Below are 17,705 nucleotides of genomic sequence, written 5' to 3'. Positions count from 1 at the left end.
TAGTATCTCTGCACTATCTGCCTTGTTGAAGTGAAATTCAAAAATAACTTGGAATTAAAGCTGCAAGCAGCGTTGGCGGGGCCCAAGCGGTAAACATGGTTAGAAGTTCTTGCACTAATGATATTAGGTGCAAAATTCGAGCTTGGAAAAGTAGGATTTGAACATCATCTCATAGTTACTGTACATTTCACCTGGAAGTGCATGTTTTACGGAAAATCCAATATGGCGGCCAAACCACGTGACCGATAGAAACGCCTTTCGCAAACTTGAAAGAGATTACACTTGAGATATTACATGTAAAAAATTTAGTCGAATCGGTGTGTTGGTTCTGGAAAGAAGATTTTTAAAGATTAAATCACGATTTTCTCAAAATCCAATATGACGGCCAAACCACGTGACCGATCGAACGACGCCTTCGCAAACTTGAAAGAGATCCCTCTAAGGAGGACATGAGCAAAATTTCAGCTCAATCGGTGTGTTGGTTCTGGAAAAGAAGATTTTAAAGATTAAATTGCTATTTTTTGAAAATCCAATATGGCGGCCAAATCACGTGACCGATCCAAATGTCTTGTGCAAACTTGAAAGAGATCACTCTAAGGAAGACATGTGTAAAATTTCAGCCTAATCAGTGTTTTCTTTCTGGAGGAGAAGATGTTTGAAGATTAAATTGCGATTTTCGCAAAATCCAAGATGGTGGCCAAATCACGTGACCGATCCAAATGTTTTTTGCAACCTTGAAAGAGACCACTCTAAGGATGACATGAGTAAAATTTCAGCTCAATCAGTGTGTTAGTTCTGGAGCAGAAGATTTTTGAAGATTAAATTGGTAGTTTTCGAAAATCCAATATGGCGGCCAAATCACGAGACCGATCAAAACGCCTTTCACAAACTTGAAAGAGATCACACTTAAGATGTTACATGTCAAATTTCAGTCGAATCGGTGTGTTGGTTCTGGAAAAGAAGATTTTTAAAGATTAAATCACGATTTTCTCAAAATCCAATATGGCGGCCAAACAACGTGACCGATCAAAACGCCTTTCGCAAACTTGAAAGAGATACCTCTAAGGAGGACATGAGCAAAATTTCAGCTCAATCGGTGTGTTGGTTCTGGAGAAGAAGATTTTTAAAGATTAAATGGTATTTTCGAAAATCCAATATGGCGGCCAAGGTCACGTAACCGCACGCAATTTTATTTGCCAATTCTTATGACCTTAGGTCATGCTTGCTATATAAAAAATTTGAAGCTGACTAGACACCTAGGTCAGCAGTAAAAGGCATTTTTAGGTTTTTGAAAATCCAATATGGCCACCAGGTCACGTGACCAATAAAAATTTTAAGGATAATATGCACTAGTACCCATTAGTACCTATTAGCCCTGTAAGTTTGAGAAGTTAACATTACGCGGTTCCTGAGATCAAGAGGGGCAAAAAAGGGACAGTAGAAGAAGAAGATGAGGAAGAAGAAGAATATTGAACTCCAGTAAAACCAATAGGGCCCACGCCGGTAGGCTTGGGCCCCTAATTACAACGTGCTATAGGTGATGAGAAAAACGTTTCTGGTGATAGAAAATCACGTCAACTCTATCAGTTGCAAACGTTCTCCTTTGATAGATTTTGCAACAATTGAACCCAATACGACGTCCACTGTTCTCACTTACAGAACACGTCCAATGTATAGGAAATACCAATCGTTGTACCGACCCGTACATACTGCACCGAGAAAAAGAAACTGTTGTTAGCATTCTGTGCGGTATCTTCGGCGGGAAATGTGACAAAGGCAATATACGAATGTTCAAGCAGTCAGTGTACGGGTGAGTTTTTTCATTGGGGCGCGGCAACATTGACGATGTTGACTGTGGTAGAGTGAACGTACGCGTCGTATTGGGTTAAATTGTTGCAAAATTTATCGAAGGAGAACGTTTGTAATGAATGCAGGTGGCATGATTTCTATCGTCAGAAATATTTTTCTTATAATATCACCAAAGAACGTTGTAATTCCAAGGTATTAATAGACGTTGTGTAAAATCAACAAGGCACTGTTTAATCCCATGCATGTTCTTGAAATGTGACATTCGACGGGAAAAAACTAAAACTGTGATAAAATGGCCATGCTTATCGTTGAAACCGGTTTGTGTTATCGGTTGAGAAATACACAGTACCTTGATAAGATGTAATGAACATCAACAAAGTCAGTACTGATGATTTTATAAGCAAACCCTACAATGTTCTCCACGATTGATTTTTATAGAATACGGACAGCATCACGTGAGAGTCCCAGACTGCAATTCGTCTTCGAAACGGAAGTAAGCCATATTCGAAAAGTGACGAAAAAATACTCAAGTATATGAAGAGCACCGATGAAACGCTAAACCTGTAATGATGTCAGTGATAAAAAAACGCTACATCCATCTTACAATGACAACCTTGCGCACCTTTTTAAGAAAAAAAATAACTGGCACAATGCCCGAGGCCTTGCTTTCTTGGACGTCATATTGTTTTTTGTGTGGTTTCAATTCCCGTCCCTGAACTTTTGGATTTTGTCGATGTGGTGATACGTCGATGGTAGGCTAGCAAAGTGTCATGGAAAGACGACGACTACGAAAAAGTTATCTGAATTTGTTGAAGTGAGCTGCTGACTTTTACCTTTCGAATTGTAGTGACCCGATGATTTGTTTTGTTTTCGGGCCCACCCTTGCTGACTCAGTGCGGCGCTGTGCTCCTTGACGAAATTAAAAGCAGCTTATAAGGCCAGTCGCGGTTTTTTTAAACTTACATAAACATTGTTCAGGTATTTTAAACAAAGTTAAAATTTGTTGAATTTTCTCTGTGTTAAAATCCTGGTAGCCCTGTTGTCTTAATCAAAGTTTAAAGTTTAGAATACAACTGTCGCATACACGAGCAAAGGCCACCAAATTGTAACAATTTGTCACATTTATTGAATGCGGTTCAGACATTTTCCAAACGACAATGAAATTATCACTTGATTACATCGATGAACACAAAACAGAGAAAATATGAGCTTGTGATCCCAGCAACCTGAGTTTCTCAGTCCTTCTATGCTATCCTGAAATGTCACAGACCCCAGCCATTCCTTTTCATTTATTCATAATATAATTTCAATAAGCACCAAATGCCCCGTCTAGAAAACGTAAACTTCGACACTACCTATAGTTTTGTCTTTTGTAATGGTAAAAAAAACACTTTAAAGGTTAACTATTAGCTTTGACTCAAAATGTTCATCTGTTCGAAGGCTCATAAGGTTTGCTATCGCAGAAGAGAAAGAACGGCAAACCAAGCAAACAAACATAAAGTTAACCAACTCACTCTGCAAAATGTGAAAATGTGCAACCACGCTGAAATGAAATGCAAATGTTTAAGAAAAAACGATGTCAAAGACAAGACCGTAGTCATTTTTCACGATGGATAAGTAAGGAAGTTCATTAAAGAACAAACTCTCCTTGCCGGCCTGGCGTCTCTGGTCAACGACGGATTGGGACCATGTTGATGTCGGCCATCCTATGAACGTTTCGGCACCTGAAAAATGTTGAATTTGGTTAATTTTGTCGAATACTGGGGCGTAGATTTACAAACATTCAGTTCATCTCTCTAAAAGTAAGCCTGTTGATAAAGATACATGTATAAGAACTAGCATTGCAAACAGCATACTACATTGAGTACAATTTTATTCGATGCTTTGCGTGACAAAGGATTGAATTCTGGATTAGAACGTCATATATGACAAGCTATGTCGGCGAATATGAATTTCGAAAATATTATAAGAATATTGTAAGAAAATCTATCCCAGAAATGCCAGACAAATATCGAAAAACTAGAGAATTTACAGCTAGCGGAACTTTATTACTTACGAAGACAGATTTCCTCTTCAAGAAGCAATTTCATTTCTTTTTCTTCCATGTTTTCCGGATACCTTATGGATAAGTCTGATTGCGTCATTATACGTCTTCTCGCCAGTATTTTCTCGTTCATGAATTTAATAACTTCCTGGAAATGAGAAATTACCACTCGCCCGCTTACATGAATGTTATCATTTCACTACTGCATATCCGTAAGGAGAAGCCTTTCACTAGACGTGAAAATATCAATTGAACATTAAGGTAGCACACGCCTCGACTCTCAAACTTGTTACAAATCCTTCTTGGCCTGCCACTTCTGGGGGCTCGTTTCCATGGTCATAGAATACTAAAAGCTTGTTCCGCAAAAATTTAATTTTTCCCCATGGAGTTAAAACAGAGATCGTGGCCTTTTCGGATTTCAAGTGTCGGTAAATGTCGACCTGGTTCAGTTATTTCCTGGAATCATATTAACAAGTTGACCTTTGATCTTTATTCCTGATTTTGAAAGAGAATGATTACAAGTGCCCTTTCTAAGACTTCGGACAAAGCTTTAAAGTTTTTTTTAATTTCGAAGCGGGTACTACCATAATCAGACCCGATAAATTTACTTTTTATGACAGAGGAATCTAGATAAATAAAAATGACCGTAAAAAGCTTGATCAACAACAGGATCACAAGTGCAATACCTCGTAACGGCGCGGCAGTCATGGCTCGGCATGTTTAGCTCATGACAAATAATTGTTAAAGCACTTTGAGCCATGCAGCATATTGCGACGGCACGATGCTATCATAGATTAATCACTTTTGCATGTTTGACCCAAAATGAGAAATAAAATCGAGCACTCTATAATCGTGCGCGTTTTTCTGACCTCTGACCCCGTGGGATAAGCCACGTAGACGCACTTGATCTTCGAGTCTCTCATCATGTTGGCCACAGTGCTGGCGATCATTTCTGTGACTTCGACGACTTTGTCCTTCAGCGATGTGCATGTCTCTCTATTCTGGGAATTTTGTTCACACCTATGGAAGACACATTTGAATCGTTCGTTGACAATCATTATATTCATGCTTGTTATACAGTAAACCCTCGCTCTAACGACCATGCTTGGGGACAGAGAAAACGTTCGTTAAACTGAGGTGTTCGTTCAAATGAGGGAATTCGAATCCAGACTAGCTTGCCGGGGACACATTGTACATACGTTATAACCGATAATTCGTACTACTGGTGGTCGTTAGAGCGAGGGATTACTGTAATTATGTACCCATTGATTTTGTATCCTGGCATTTAGTCGCCAAAGCAATTTCAAAATTACACCTGCATAGGTCAGTGTTTGTTTTCAATAATGTATACGTATGAGTATCAATATATTTGTGTTGAAAAAAATAACTTTTGAATTTAAGGTAGAACGCGCCTCGGGGACAGATAGTCGGACTTTCAAATTTCTACAATACTTTTCTGGTCTACCACTTGTGGGGGTTCATTTTGAAGCTCTTGGAAAAAGAAACAATTTCATCGTATTACTTTTTCGAAAATTCAAAATTTATTTTTCCCCATAGAGTTAACACAGGAGTGGCGGCCATTTTGAATATCAAATGTCTCAAACTTTTTGGTAATTTGTTTCGCTAGTTCCAAACTTTGCACGGTAACCCCGATTTTCATCGTTGATTTAGTGAGAGAATGGTTGAAAGTTCCATTTAGGAAAGTTTAAGCAAAAGATTAAGTCTAACACTTTCGAGGCGCGTACTTCCTTAAAGAATAAAAGTAAGTTTCAATGAAAGAAATTGAAATTTATAGTGAAAAGCATACCATTCAGACGTCTTATTTCGCCAGTGCATCGCCAAGTATTTGTCGTTTTCACAAAATTTACTAACAGTACTCGTGACTGTGTCAAGCATTTCGGACACGACTGGCGCCCTCAACAGTTGGGACTCTACTTTTTCCGACACCTCTTTCCCATCGTCATCGTTCTCAATGTAACCTTCCGGGTCGTACAGGGCCAAGCACGTCGCATTTGGTGTCACATTTCGGATACTCTCCTTGGGATTTTTTGGCAGTTCGTCGCGTCCAGGAAGCGCGATGTCGAAAATCTCTCTGTATAGTTGACTCGCACCGCCATATGCGTCTAACTTTTTGTTCGACAGGTAAACTACCTGAATGTCTGTCTTCTCGCAGTGTCGTTTAAACTGGTCTAGCGTGGCCGTGGGCACAAGTTGGCGGATTGAGTCTTCATCGAAGATTTTATTTGACGACGTCATAAGTTTGCCGCCTCCGTCGTCGTCGTCACTCATGAAGGGAACTTGCACGATCGTCCTGTTGTGAATTACGGAAAAAGCAATGGCGTCTTTGAATCCGCCATATTGCCTGTGCTTAAAGATTGTTTTGTTCTCGGGGAAAACTGGCAGGAGATACGGCAATGCCTCGTCCCGGGTTTTCGAAGACTTCTCTCGCAGGCGATTTGCTACCTCTTCGAATTCGGCCCAGGTTGTGACGTTACGAAACGCCTCTGACGTCATGATCTGTTTTATGAGAGTTGGCGTCAAGGCCGCCGCTGCAACCTGTATAAAAAAAGGGAAAAAGATAAAAGTAATAAGGATTCTGACCGGTACAAGCATAGACGGTTTTTCAAGGTTCTGGTATACAAGCTTGAAGCCAAGTGACAGAATTTCAAAAAAGGAAATAAAAAAAGAAACCTTAAAAAGGCAAACAAACTATTGAAGCAACCGTGAGTGACTTTGCCAGAATGTGGCGTGGTTTGTGTCAGGGCGAAAAACTGCGATTCCACGTACCTGGGGGGTCTGTTGTGTGTGAGATGGCGTGACGATATTGGTGTAATTTCTGGTTGCTGAGGGGTCTGACTTTGCTTGTCCCTGTTGGCAAAACCGCTCAAGAATGCGTAAATTTGAAGACAAGAAAGGAACATATTCGGTGACCAGTTTCATGGAACTGAGTTTGATTAATTTCCAAGGCAACAAATTACGTTAAACTGAATGTTGAAAACATACCCGAAGAACAAGGCTACATTCGCAGTTTATGCTGTAGCCATGGAAACATACACAATCATGTAACTGTTACGCATTTCGGAGTGAGCCAGCCGTGCACTAGTTCACTTGTTTATTTCAAAATTTTGCTTCGCAATGAGGAAAATATGAAGTGTTTGACCGATGCTCTCTTTGCATATATTTTCAGAGAGCAATGGTTAAATATCATAGCACAATCAAAACATATCACTTTTTTCACTACTACAACAGATGCTACCTCAGGGATTTTCGCATTACGTTTATTATTATCATTATTCATAGACCCTCCATTCGAAAACGTTCAGTACAGTTTTCATGAAAAATTTTGCGTTTATGGACAAAACTCGTCTTTTTTTGATAAATTAATGTATTTGTATGAATGTACATTACCAAAAACACAGTTTTCAGACATTAAAGTTCAGTAAATAAGCGCTGAAAATGGAACATGTGCGCGTGGTATCTGTCTACTATTTTGTCAATACAGACGCTTTAACACTTTAAGCCGATAAAACGAATTCGAACGACGCACTCTACTTGGGTATTACATTTCTGCGAATTTCACACGGGATGTGTTGATGTTTGTCCGACAGCAATTTTGCAAATTATACAGGAAACAAGCCATTTAGTTTACAGAAATCATCAAAAAATGAGTCATTTTTACAGTTCTGTCGTCTTGTAATGGAAGGATACCTTATGTTATCTTCTCAATCTGTAAATTGTATGGTTACTTTCAGAAATACATCATTAAATATATGAAAAATGTGTAAAAATCATTATCATCGTATTTTCGCAGGAAAGTCAAGTGTTCTATGCTGTAAGCGTATCGCTCTAGCGGCATGTCGAATATTACAATATATATCGGCATGTTGAATATTGTACAAATGTATATACTAGTATATATATATATATATATATATATATATATATATATATATATATGTGTGTGGTGTGTGTGTGTGTGTGTAATATTTAATATATTAAATGTTACAAGTATATATATATATATATATATATAATAATATATATATATATATATATATATATATATATATATATATATATATATATATATTCAGCGCACTCCTTGTTTACCTAGGATTTCGCAAACTTGACATGTTCGTTATTTGGGCGACTTGATTTAAATTTTTCCAACCGACATCGGGTAAGAATTGATGTGTGTTCATTATTCAATGAATACGTTTGTAGTTATATAGGGAAAACATAACGTGCAACTCACCTTCCGAACTCCTACACTCCTACTAATAGGACCCATCCAGACTAAGTAAAGCAACCACACGAAAATAACTACCACCAGTCGACGGAATAACAGACGCGGATTCGACACCAGCCGACTCAACATAATTCAGCGGAGTTTGAGGAAAGTCATGAAAAAATGCAAAGCATTGTCGACAGTTTTTAGTCTATCAGTGTAAGAGAATTGTGTTTTATGTATCTACTTGATTTTGCAAGATAGGGTCGATCGGCAGCACCTGGTCGACGGATTTTAGGTCACGTGACTGCAATTGGAGCAATCGGTTCCTGTCTTTTGGAATCCCTGTTTTGCATAGAGAAGAATGATGTATGGTAATGTTATTAACGCTCACTCTAAAAACATTTTCTTAAGAATTAAACACTCATGTTTCCTATGAATATACAGAACTAACAGCAACGATGAGACTAGTGACATATAAAGATACAGATTTTTTCCCCTCAAATTACAGCCAGCAACAGTGATGTGCCTGCGCAGACGTCACATATGAATTACAAATTTAACGACTTACTCTGTGTAAATCCGTTCTTACGGCTAAAATTTCTATGTAGAATTACCACGCAAATCTTGATAACGAGTTTACCTTTCCAAGCGTATAATTTAGATCGTGTCCAGACCGTGACGTCTTCGGGAAGAAGCTTAATCTACATCGACGCAGGTCCTGCAGGTATCGTATATTCCGTATGTAAATAACGTATGCAATTTCTGAACGACCAAATAATAAGCTACAGACAGGTCACCAGCTGTTGCAGGGTCTCGCTATAGCCTTTGCACGTTGCTATGGAACTAAAAGATTGTATTTTATACATTTTATGGCGGTAACAGCTGGACGCGATTGCCTTTATCGTCTGCGCTGAAAGGTGATACACAACTCATGAAATAACGCTGCATTTGTACGGGGTTAGTAATTTGGTTTGAAATCGTGGACTTCGGACATTTTTTGACGCCCCTTGCGTGAATGATAAATGCATGACTAGAACTAAGAGACCATTCATATTCTATCATTCATTTGCTAGATTATCGCATAGGTATGTATGTATGTATGTATGTATGTATGTATGTATGTATGTATGTATGTATGTATGTATGTATGTATGTATGTATGTATGTATGTATGTATGTGTGTGTGTGTGTGTGTGTGTATGTGTGTGTGTATGTATGTATGTATGTATGTATGTATGTATGTATGTATGTATGTATGTATGTATGTATGTATGTATGTATATGTGTGTGTGTGTATGTATGTATGTATGTATGTATGTATGTATGTATGTATGTATGTATGTATGTATGTATGTATGTATGTATGTATGTATGTATGTATGTATGTATGTTTTAATATTAATTGTATTTCAGCTGTCCTTCTGAAAAATTTATCATTTTGTCTGTCTGTCTGTGTATCTCTCCATCCACTTTCTATCTATCTCTCTACGTGACGTCTACTACCTATCTATCTATCGATCTACCCATATCGACATCAATCTATCCATATTTATCTATACATCCATCCATCTTTCCATCTTTCTATCTACATCTGTCTACCTATCTACCTACTCATATCTATCTATCTATCTATCTATCTATCTATCTATCTATCTATCTATCTATCTATCTATCTATCTATCTATCTATCTATCTATCTATCTGTCTATCTGTCTATCTATCTATCTATCTATCTATATATCTATCCATCTATCCATCTATCTATCTATCTATCTATCTACCCCTTTATCTATCTATCTATCTATCTATCTATCTATCTATCTATCTATCTATCTATCTATCTATCTATCTTCTTTCTTTCTTTCTATCTTTCTTTCTTTCTTTCTTTCTTTCTTTCTTTCATTCATTCTTTCTTTCTTTCTTTTCAGTGCAATGCAGTTTCGTTTCAGGAGTAGAATGGAAACTTTCTCAAGAATGCAGATTGAATTCATAGCATATCTTTGACTGTTCTACATCAAGGTATGGTTTAAGAAGTTATACCACCTTGAGATTATAACAGCAACAAAACATTGTGATGGAGCAATTGCAAGATTTGCACTAATCACCACTTTTATTTTTACCTGAATTAGACAAGCCACAGCGGCATAATCACTAACCTTAAATTTCACAAACAGAATAAACCAGGGTTACACACACAAATCGATTGGGAAAACAAATTACCGAAAATAGCCAGTATTTGAAGTTCATGATTACCATTCTCTTGGTTAGCTCTGTAAGCAATATTGAACTTTCTGCTGTCACAAAACAACGAAATAACAACCTCATCATTGACACTTGTATCAGTATTAGTCCATACAATGTGCACACGGAATACGCAAATTTATGAATTTTCGTTTAGCACACATGCTACTTGAATATAATATTCCGAAACACGATTACCTTGTAGTTATATTTGTAAGTGTTATAACAATATCCTTATTGATGTTCCATAAAGAAGAAAGAAAAAACACATTTTGTTCTTCGTTGTGCTAAATATGTAATGGCACGGTTGACGAATAAATTTTAATCCAGACTAGAATTACAGAGCTCGACGATATTATTTTGCATCACACACATAAAAGCAGTGTCGACAAGCTGTAAACGATGCATTTTGACATGGTTATTGAGTAGATAAAGTAATTGTATTTTACAAACAGAATTAAAATGCCGGAAAATACACAAAGAAATGCAGCTGATGTGCTGTATGAAGAATTATATGATGACCACTTTTTGTCAAAATATACATGTGTTGTTAATCAAACATTTTAGTGCACCGCTGAAAGGAACTTTCTAAGTCTCCGAGCTCGATTTTCAAAACACTAACTCGATGCTTTTGTTTTCCGCGTCTATAACAGCCCACAATGGTTCTACAGTTGGTATGTTATCCAGTGCGACTCCTTTGTCGACGTCGTTGATCGAGTACTTCAGCTCTCCCTGTTGCGTCACCCAGAACACTAGGATGTTACACGTCTTTCTATTGGCGCTCGGGAGACACTGCAGCCAATAGCCGTCGTTTTCATTCACGTCAGAGATCGCGCGCGTTGGCAACGATGACGTACAGTATGGATCGTGTGAGGTAAATCCAAATGTTATGTTGGCCTTGGCTCTCCTCAGAAGCGATTTCTTTTGTTTGAATGTTACTTTCACTTTCTCGCCACACTCTACTGACCTGTTGCTGAACAAAGCGTTGTTCCCAAGGCAACTGCTGTGAGCAGATTTCCGGGCCAACGACAAGGTGACATTTGTGCCGTGAAGGCTGTGGAACCCCAATGGTTTGATTAGGGTGGCGTCCTTCTCGTTTAGTGAAGATCTGACGTCATCATCGCCTAGTCCAACTTCTTGTGATTCACAATCTGTTCCAGCAGTCTTTTCGGGAAATGAAAAGTTCTGTGTACACACTTCATCTTTGTCAGGTATTGACAAGGGCAACCAAAATCTGCTGCTACCCATCTGTTTGGACACTTCGGTTAAAACAGACTGATTGGCCAAGCCTGTGATTTCTCCGATACTTGACACATCTAAGACTACCAGATCATTCGCCGGTATGAATCCGAAGCAATCTTGTTCCCGAGTCTTCACTTTCGTTTCTGACTTCATCAGTTGTATCGTCTGCAGCGCTATGCCTTTCTTTGCGGTCATCAGCTGCGCAGCGCCACCAAAGTCCGAGAGGTACTTGATGTAGTCGCGCGTACTTGCAAAGTCGTTCATTGCACGCTGAAGTTCCTTCACTTGTCCCTGCAAATCTGCCTTCCTCGACATATACTCAGATTTCAGCTCCTCTGATAATCGTGCTCCGATTTCTCGTACCTGTTGAACGATTCCTTCGATATGGGAATCCAACTTTTTCCCTTCAAATTGATACAATGTGTCTAGATACTCCTGTCTTGCCATAGCGTTATCTCTACTCTCTTTCGCTTCGCCCTCTTTCTCGGCCATCTCGGCCAGCAGCTTTTCCAGTTCGTCGACATATTCTGTGGCGGCGTCTTTCAAGTACCGGTGATGGTGTTGAGGCGCTCTGTGTTCGATGACCGTACACTCGAAACATATCGCCTCCTCGCATGAATCACAGTAATAAGCCAACGGGTGAACTTCGTGCTTTGAACATCTCATAGGCAGTGACACGTCACAGGGGTCACGTAACCTTGACGCCGTGTACTCATCCGACTTTAATAAGCGATGGGACTTGGTTGCCGGCAATCTTTTGTGAGGAATTTCACAGGACGAGCACAAAAACATTTCACACTCAACGCACCTTACAGTACAATGCTCTGACTCACATCCACCGCATAATGTCGATGCCATATTTTCTTCCCGTAATTGGAACTCTTCCACTAGCTGATTGACGAAGAAGTTGTTTGGTAGCTTCTCCACCCCTCCATCTGGAACTGCGCAAGTGCGACGGCATATTGGACAATCGAGTCGCCCGGTTTTCTCGACCAGTTTACCAAGACATGACTCGCAGAAGAAGTGTAGACACGGCAAACTTTTAGCATTTATGTACCTCTCCGAACAGATGCCACAGACTAGAAAGTTATCGTCTATCTTCGCCAAAAAGTCCGATTCTCGTTGAGCTTTATCCATTTCGTTACGATGTCGTGCGACCTCGTTACGACGACAGTCAAGTATATTCAGAATCAGAATCGAGTTTGAATTCTGCAACGATTCCTATCATTTGAATCCTCTTCCCGACGCTATTACATGTATGTTTGGAAATTGTAAGCTGGTGATGCGAAGCTGGACAAATTTAATGCACATAAATCTCAGAAAGACTCCTTGCGCAGAAAATACTGTTCCCATTGTACCACAACTAAATATAATCTGTCTGAAATTTATTCCTTCTACTAATATTTGTACTCCTTCAGACTCAGACTCTAATGATCCCGAGTTTGATGTTAACAGACATGGTTTCTGAGCAATGATGATATCCCAAAATTGACTGATGAACAGAGAAATTTATGCGAAGGTCCCGTCACTGCGGAGGAAGCAATCACAATGGTCAAATCTTTCGAGTTTCCCTGGTAACAAAACACCCGGGAACGACGGGATCCCTGCTGACTTCTATAAAGCATTTTGGCCATTTGTTTCTAATCATATCCTGAATTCCCTCAATACAGCTTCAAGGAGGGCAACCTCTCCATCTCTCAGAAACAAGGGGTCATTGTTCTTCTTGAGAAAAATGGTTGAGACAGAAAATTTCTGATAGACGGGAGGCCAATCTTCCTATTAAACTCAGAATATAAAATAGACACTAAATGCCTAGCAAAGAGGTTGGAAAATGTTCTCCTAAACATTACCGGGGTATTTATGAATCCCAATCAGTTCAGAAGCTTGAAACGAACCAGCATTTACTTACGTGTCAAGCTTTAATCTCTGCATTGCCAGCTGCCTGGAAACAGAATCCTGACAGTGTCAACATTTACAGTGGGTCATGATGAGGGTATGCTTGGCAGTTTATTTAAAGAGTATGACGGATTGAAACATTCATTATCATATTAACCAGTGTACCACAAAGCTTATTGTAGCTTGTATTGTCAAACAATACTTAATTTCTCCTTGGTCAGAATTATTTTTCAAAAACACTTCGAACAGTCTTATCCATGCGGGGGGATAAATTTACCAGTCACCTTTTCAGTTAACATTAGATACAAAAAGTCGATGATGCGAATCCAAGTCGTACTAAAATTGCAGCAAAGGTGACATCATGATGCATTTTGCGTTACGAAAACATACGGATCGTGCCAATCGTATTTCGAATCAAACGTCAACATGTCCCCATCGCCAGTACTTATCAGGACATAGCCTATGTCCACCTGCATAGAATCCCACAGCAACAATACAACAATTGTGCCCCTGCCAAATTATACAATGTCTGCATTATCGCATACCTCGGTCGGATTGACAAATGTAAATAAAAGAGACTGATAAGAAGTCCAAAATTTGACCCTGCTAAAACGAGAAAATATGTTTTATTGTAATTTTCAAGTCGCGTTCAAGGACATTTGATGAACGCAAACAGACACGTCTTTTACCAGTTTATGTTAGATTGACTTGATAGCAAAGTTCTCCTGCATATCAAACAGGTACATAAATGTTGAAATAATCAGTCAATGTAGACTTTGAGCGACACGCGCGAAAAAACACACTGGCCAAAAGATCGATAAAACCTTAAACACGGTAACCGACGTGTACGAGGGGTGTGTAATGACTTAAAACCACTATTTGACTGCACCAATACATTATAAAAAATCAATAAAATTAGTCAGGTTCCAAAACAAGAACACACAATAACAGATACATCGCACGTAAACTTTTCCAACTTCCGATGTAAGGTTTCCATGGCGTGCCAGAAAGATGTCAAATTTTAACATGACGAATATACATCTTCTAAATTACACCGACCGAGACTTTATTTATTTAATTGTGTAATATTAATCCAGAGAAAAAATGCAAGTTTGTTACAAAATGCTGCTAAATATATTTCCTAATACCAAATAAAACCAGTATAATTCCATGCAGGGAAGGAGGGCGGACAAGCATAAGAAATACTTTGAAACATTGCATACTATTTGTCCTGCTTAAGATGTTTTCAAGAATATTACAATACAGCTGAATACTAAGCATTGCAATGTTTGTAGTGCCTATACAGTCACCATGTTATATATTTATTATACATACATTAATATTAATTAACTGTGATTGTTGACAGCAATATTTAGTGTTTTTAAACCAATGACTCATGCATATTCTAACAATCATTAGACTCTGAATGTTATGAAATAAGTGGTCAATAACCTATCATTCATTTATAGTATGCAATGTTTACGAAGGAATATTATCTAGGTATGCAAATCTGATGATAACGTCTCAGTATCAATGGATAGTATTCATGTTCAACCAATCATGCTCTGTTTGTCAACATTTAGGTTGCCTGTTTTGCCAACTTCAAAAAAAAGTAGCAGGAACATTTTTTTTTTGTTCTTGACAACAGCCGAAAAGGTTTGTTACCCCAGCCTACGTTTCTCGTCTTACAAAATGGTGCAGCGACGCGATTTCGTATTTTCGTTTTCCCCTTTTTGTATGGACCTGATCCCGCCTAAAAACAAACAAACAAACAATGTGGTATTTCTGATATGCAGCATAATAACAGCGATTCCTCACTGTGAAAAATCGTGTGTCATATGCATGTGGCCCTACAGAGAATAAATGTTAATTTTTCGGGCATGCGTAACACTTTCATTTTTACATATTTTTTTTGGGGGGGTGGGTTAATTTTTCATGTGAACATGATAAAAAAGCTAACGCGGCAAGCCAAGATTGATGCTCGCGATGGTGAGAAACAAAATATTTTTTTTGTCTTTGGGCCTAAGTGAGAGAACTGTGATGTCATTTTCTCTTCTAAGTGTGTGTTTGAGGTCACTGTATTATAACAAAGTGACACTTTCAGTCCGTGAGTTGAAATCGATGACAGCCCACAGTGGTTCATTTGAATCAACGCAGACCTCATTACGGGGGACTTCTTTTTCGACGTCATTGATGGTATACTTCATCTCTCCTCTACGGTTCACCCAGAACACCACGGTAATCTCAATTTTGCGGCAATCGTTTGGCAAACACGTCAGCCAATAGCCTGCTCTGTTCAGTAACCCAGGAACGGCGCACACGGGTAGTTCGGACGCAATGATTGAGTCCGGATTAGTTATGGTGAAGCCGAAGAATATCTCCGCACGCGAGCGCTTGAACAGTGACTTATTATCTTTGAATTTAAACGCTATTTTCTCGCCTTCTCCGACCGATCTTTGACTGAAAACAATGTTATTACCAGTGTTTTTGCTGTGTGCAGATTGGCGGTCGGATGACAACGTTACATTGGAACCATGGCAACCATGAAATTGCAAAGGTCTTCTGTCGCTAGAAACGACCGACTTGTGCATATTTTTACATTGGCCGATACGTTCATTGTCCCCGTCGTTATCTTCCTCTTTCTTAAAGTTTGCTTGCACAACAAGTGCACGGTAATCAACGGGCAATGATCCCCGGTATTGCGATCCACGCACAAAGAGTCTTCTTCCGACAGGCTTTGCAACAGCCGTGGCGTTTGCGCCATGAACCGCTCCCAAGAGGCGCCCAAGTTTGGAAGGCTCTACCCTAGTAAAATCTTCAGATGGCAGAAATTCCACGAAATCGACGTCTTTTGGGTTTAAAATAGTTTCTGTTCGCAGAAGTTCCTGACTCTGAAGTGTTATTGCCTTCTTTGTGGCCATTAATTGTGCAGCGCCAGCAGTGCCTGATAAAGTTGTGATGTAGTCACGTACGGTTACCAAGTGTTCATCGATAACTTCAAGTTCTTGAACAGTTTCCTCCAACGCTTTCTTTGATAGTTCATAAGTTGATGTAATTTGATCCTCAAAATGTGTTCCTATGTCTTGCACCTGTTTCACTATGTGTTTAACATGAGTGTTTAAGATTCCCCTTTCTTGCTCATACCTGACATTTAGAGACTTTATTCTCCCGTAGAAACGCTCTATACTAGCTTTTGTTTCGTTTTCTTTCTCTTCGATTCTCTTGACCAGCCCATCCAGATCTTCGAGAAAGGCTGCGGATGCGTCTTTAAGGTACTGGAAATGGTGCTCGGTTGCTCTATGGTAGATCACGGTGCACTCGAGGCATATGGCCTCGTCACACTTGTCACAGTAGTAATGCAATGGTCGATTGTTGTGCTTGGTGCAGGACATGGTGTCTGGCTGTACCGACGGTGAAGGTTTTTCGGACTTGGAAGCCTGGTATTCATCAAATGGTATCAGCTGATGAGATTGAGATGCCAGGAAGCTTCTGTGAGGACGAACACAGGTAGAGCACAAAAATAAATCGCACTCATTGCATCTCACTTCAACGCCAGTCTTTTCACAACCGCCACATTTTGTCTCCTCCTGACAACCTTCGGCTTTGTGTTTGAAAATCCCAACTAAATCATTCACATAAAAGTTGTTCGGTAGCCCGGACGCACCCTCCGAGGGAACCTCGCAGGCACACCGACACAGCGGGCAAATCAGGCTGCCAGTTTTCTTCACCAGACTGCTCAGACACGACTCACAGAAGCTGTGCAGACACGGCAGACACTTGGCATTCTCGTACCTTTCCGAGCAAATGGCACAGATAACCAGTATTATGATGTTTTAGAGAAAATCCAGAGAAAGTGGTGTCGCCAGTTTCTGGGGTGTACCACGTCAAACAACAAATGAAGCTGTTATGGGAGAATGTGGTCGTCTTCCAATATACTACCATACATTAAAATGTTGTATTCGTTTTGGGTGAACCTGCTTGAGTTATCTCCTGATAGAATCCCAAGGCAGGCATATAAAATGTTGTACAATCTTGACAATTTAGGCAGAAACACATGGGCGAGTTCCATCAAAAATATCATGTTTTCATATGGGTTTGGATATGCGTGGATCTCACAGGAAATAGGAAATAAACAAGTATTTTTATCTATGTTTGACTTGAGAATTGTAGACATTTTAAAACAACAATGGAAGGGCAACTTATCAAACAAAACCGAAACTACATGAATATAGTCAATTCAAG

General features: G+C 39.3%; 1 protein-coding gene across 4 annotated transcripts; it reads right to left on the bottom strand.

Moving 5' to 3' along the window:
* Nucleotides 1-2,903: 2,903 nt before the first annotated feature.
* On the bottom strand, nt 2,904-8,915 carry LOC139135974 (uncharacterized). Of its 4 annotated transcripts, none has more exons than XM_070703779.1 (7): nt 8,653-8,915; nt 8,109-8,426; nt 6,641-6,721; nt 5,661-6,409; nt 4,723-4,873; nt 3,866-4,001; nt 2,904-3,533 (listed from the first exon to the last, which is right to left on the bottom strand). In XM_070703779.1, the coding sequence occupies exons 2-7, from the start codon at nt 8,229-8,231 to the stop codon at nt 3,373-3,375; spliced, it is 1,401 nt and encodes a 466-aa protein (XP_070559880.1). In that variant the 5' UTR covers nt 8,232-8,426; nt 8,653-8,915; the 3' UTR covers nt 2,904-3,372. The 4 variants fall into 4 exon arrangements, with proteins under 4 accessions (XP_070559880.1, XP_070559889.1, XP_070559898.1 ...); XM_070703788.1 differs by having other exon boundaries at nt 8,725-8,865; XM_070703797.1 differs by lacking the exon at nt 6,641-6,721 and having other exon boundaries at nt 8,653-8,865.
* Between the last annotated feature and the right edge of the window lie 8,790 nt (nt 8,916-17,705).

This window comes from Ptychodera flava, chromosome 1, assembly GCF_041260155.1.
Source record: "Ptychodera flava strain L36383 chromosome 1, AS_Pfla_20210202, whole genome shotgun sequence".
Lineage (NCBI taxonomy): Eukaryota > Metazoa > Hemichordata > Enteropneusta > Ptychoderidae > Ptychodera > Ptychodera flava.
The sequence above is the reverse complement of the archived record's forward strand: the minus strand, read 5'-3'. Positions and strand labels throughout refer to the sequence as shown.

What these genes read in the sequence shown, in the direction of transcription:
- LOC139135974 (XM_070703779.1), bottom strand. Translation starts at nt 8,231, where the DNA reads ATGTTGAGTCGGCTGGTGTCGAATCCGCGTCTGTTATTCCGTCGACTG. An exon ending in CTTATCCCACGGGGTCAGAG is followed by an intron (nt 4,002 to 4,722) that starts GTCAGAAAAACG and finishes TCTCATTTCCAG; the next exon opens with GAAGTTATTAAATTCATGAA. An exon ending in TGAAGAGGAAATCTGTCTTC is followed by an intron (nt 3,534 to 3,865) that starts GTAAGTAATAAA and finishes AACATTTTTCAG; the next exon opens with GTGCCGAAACGTTCATAGGA.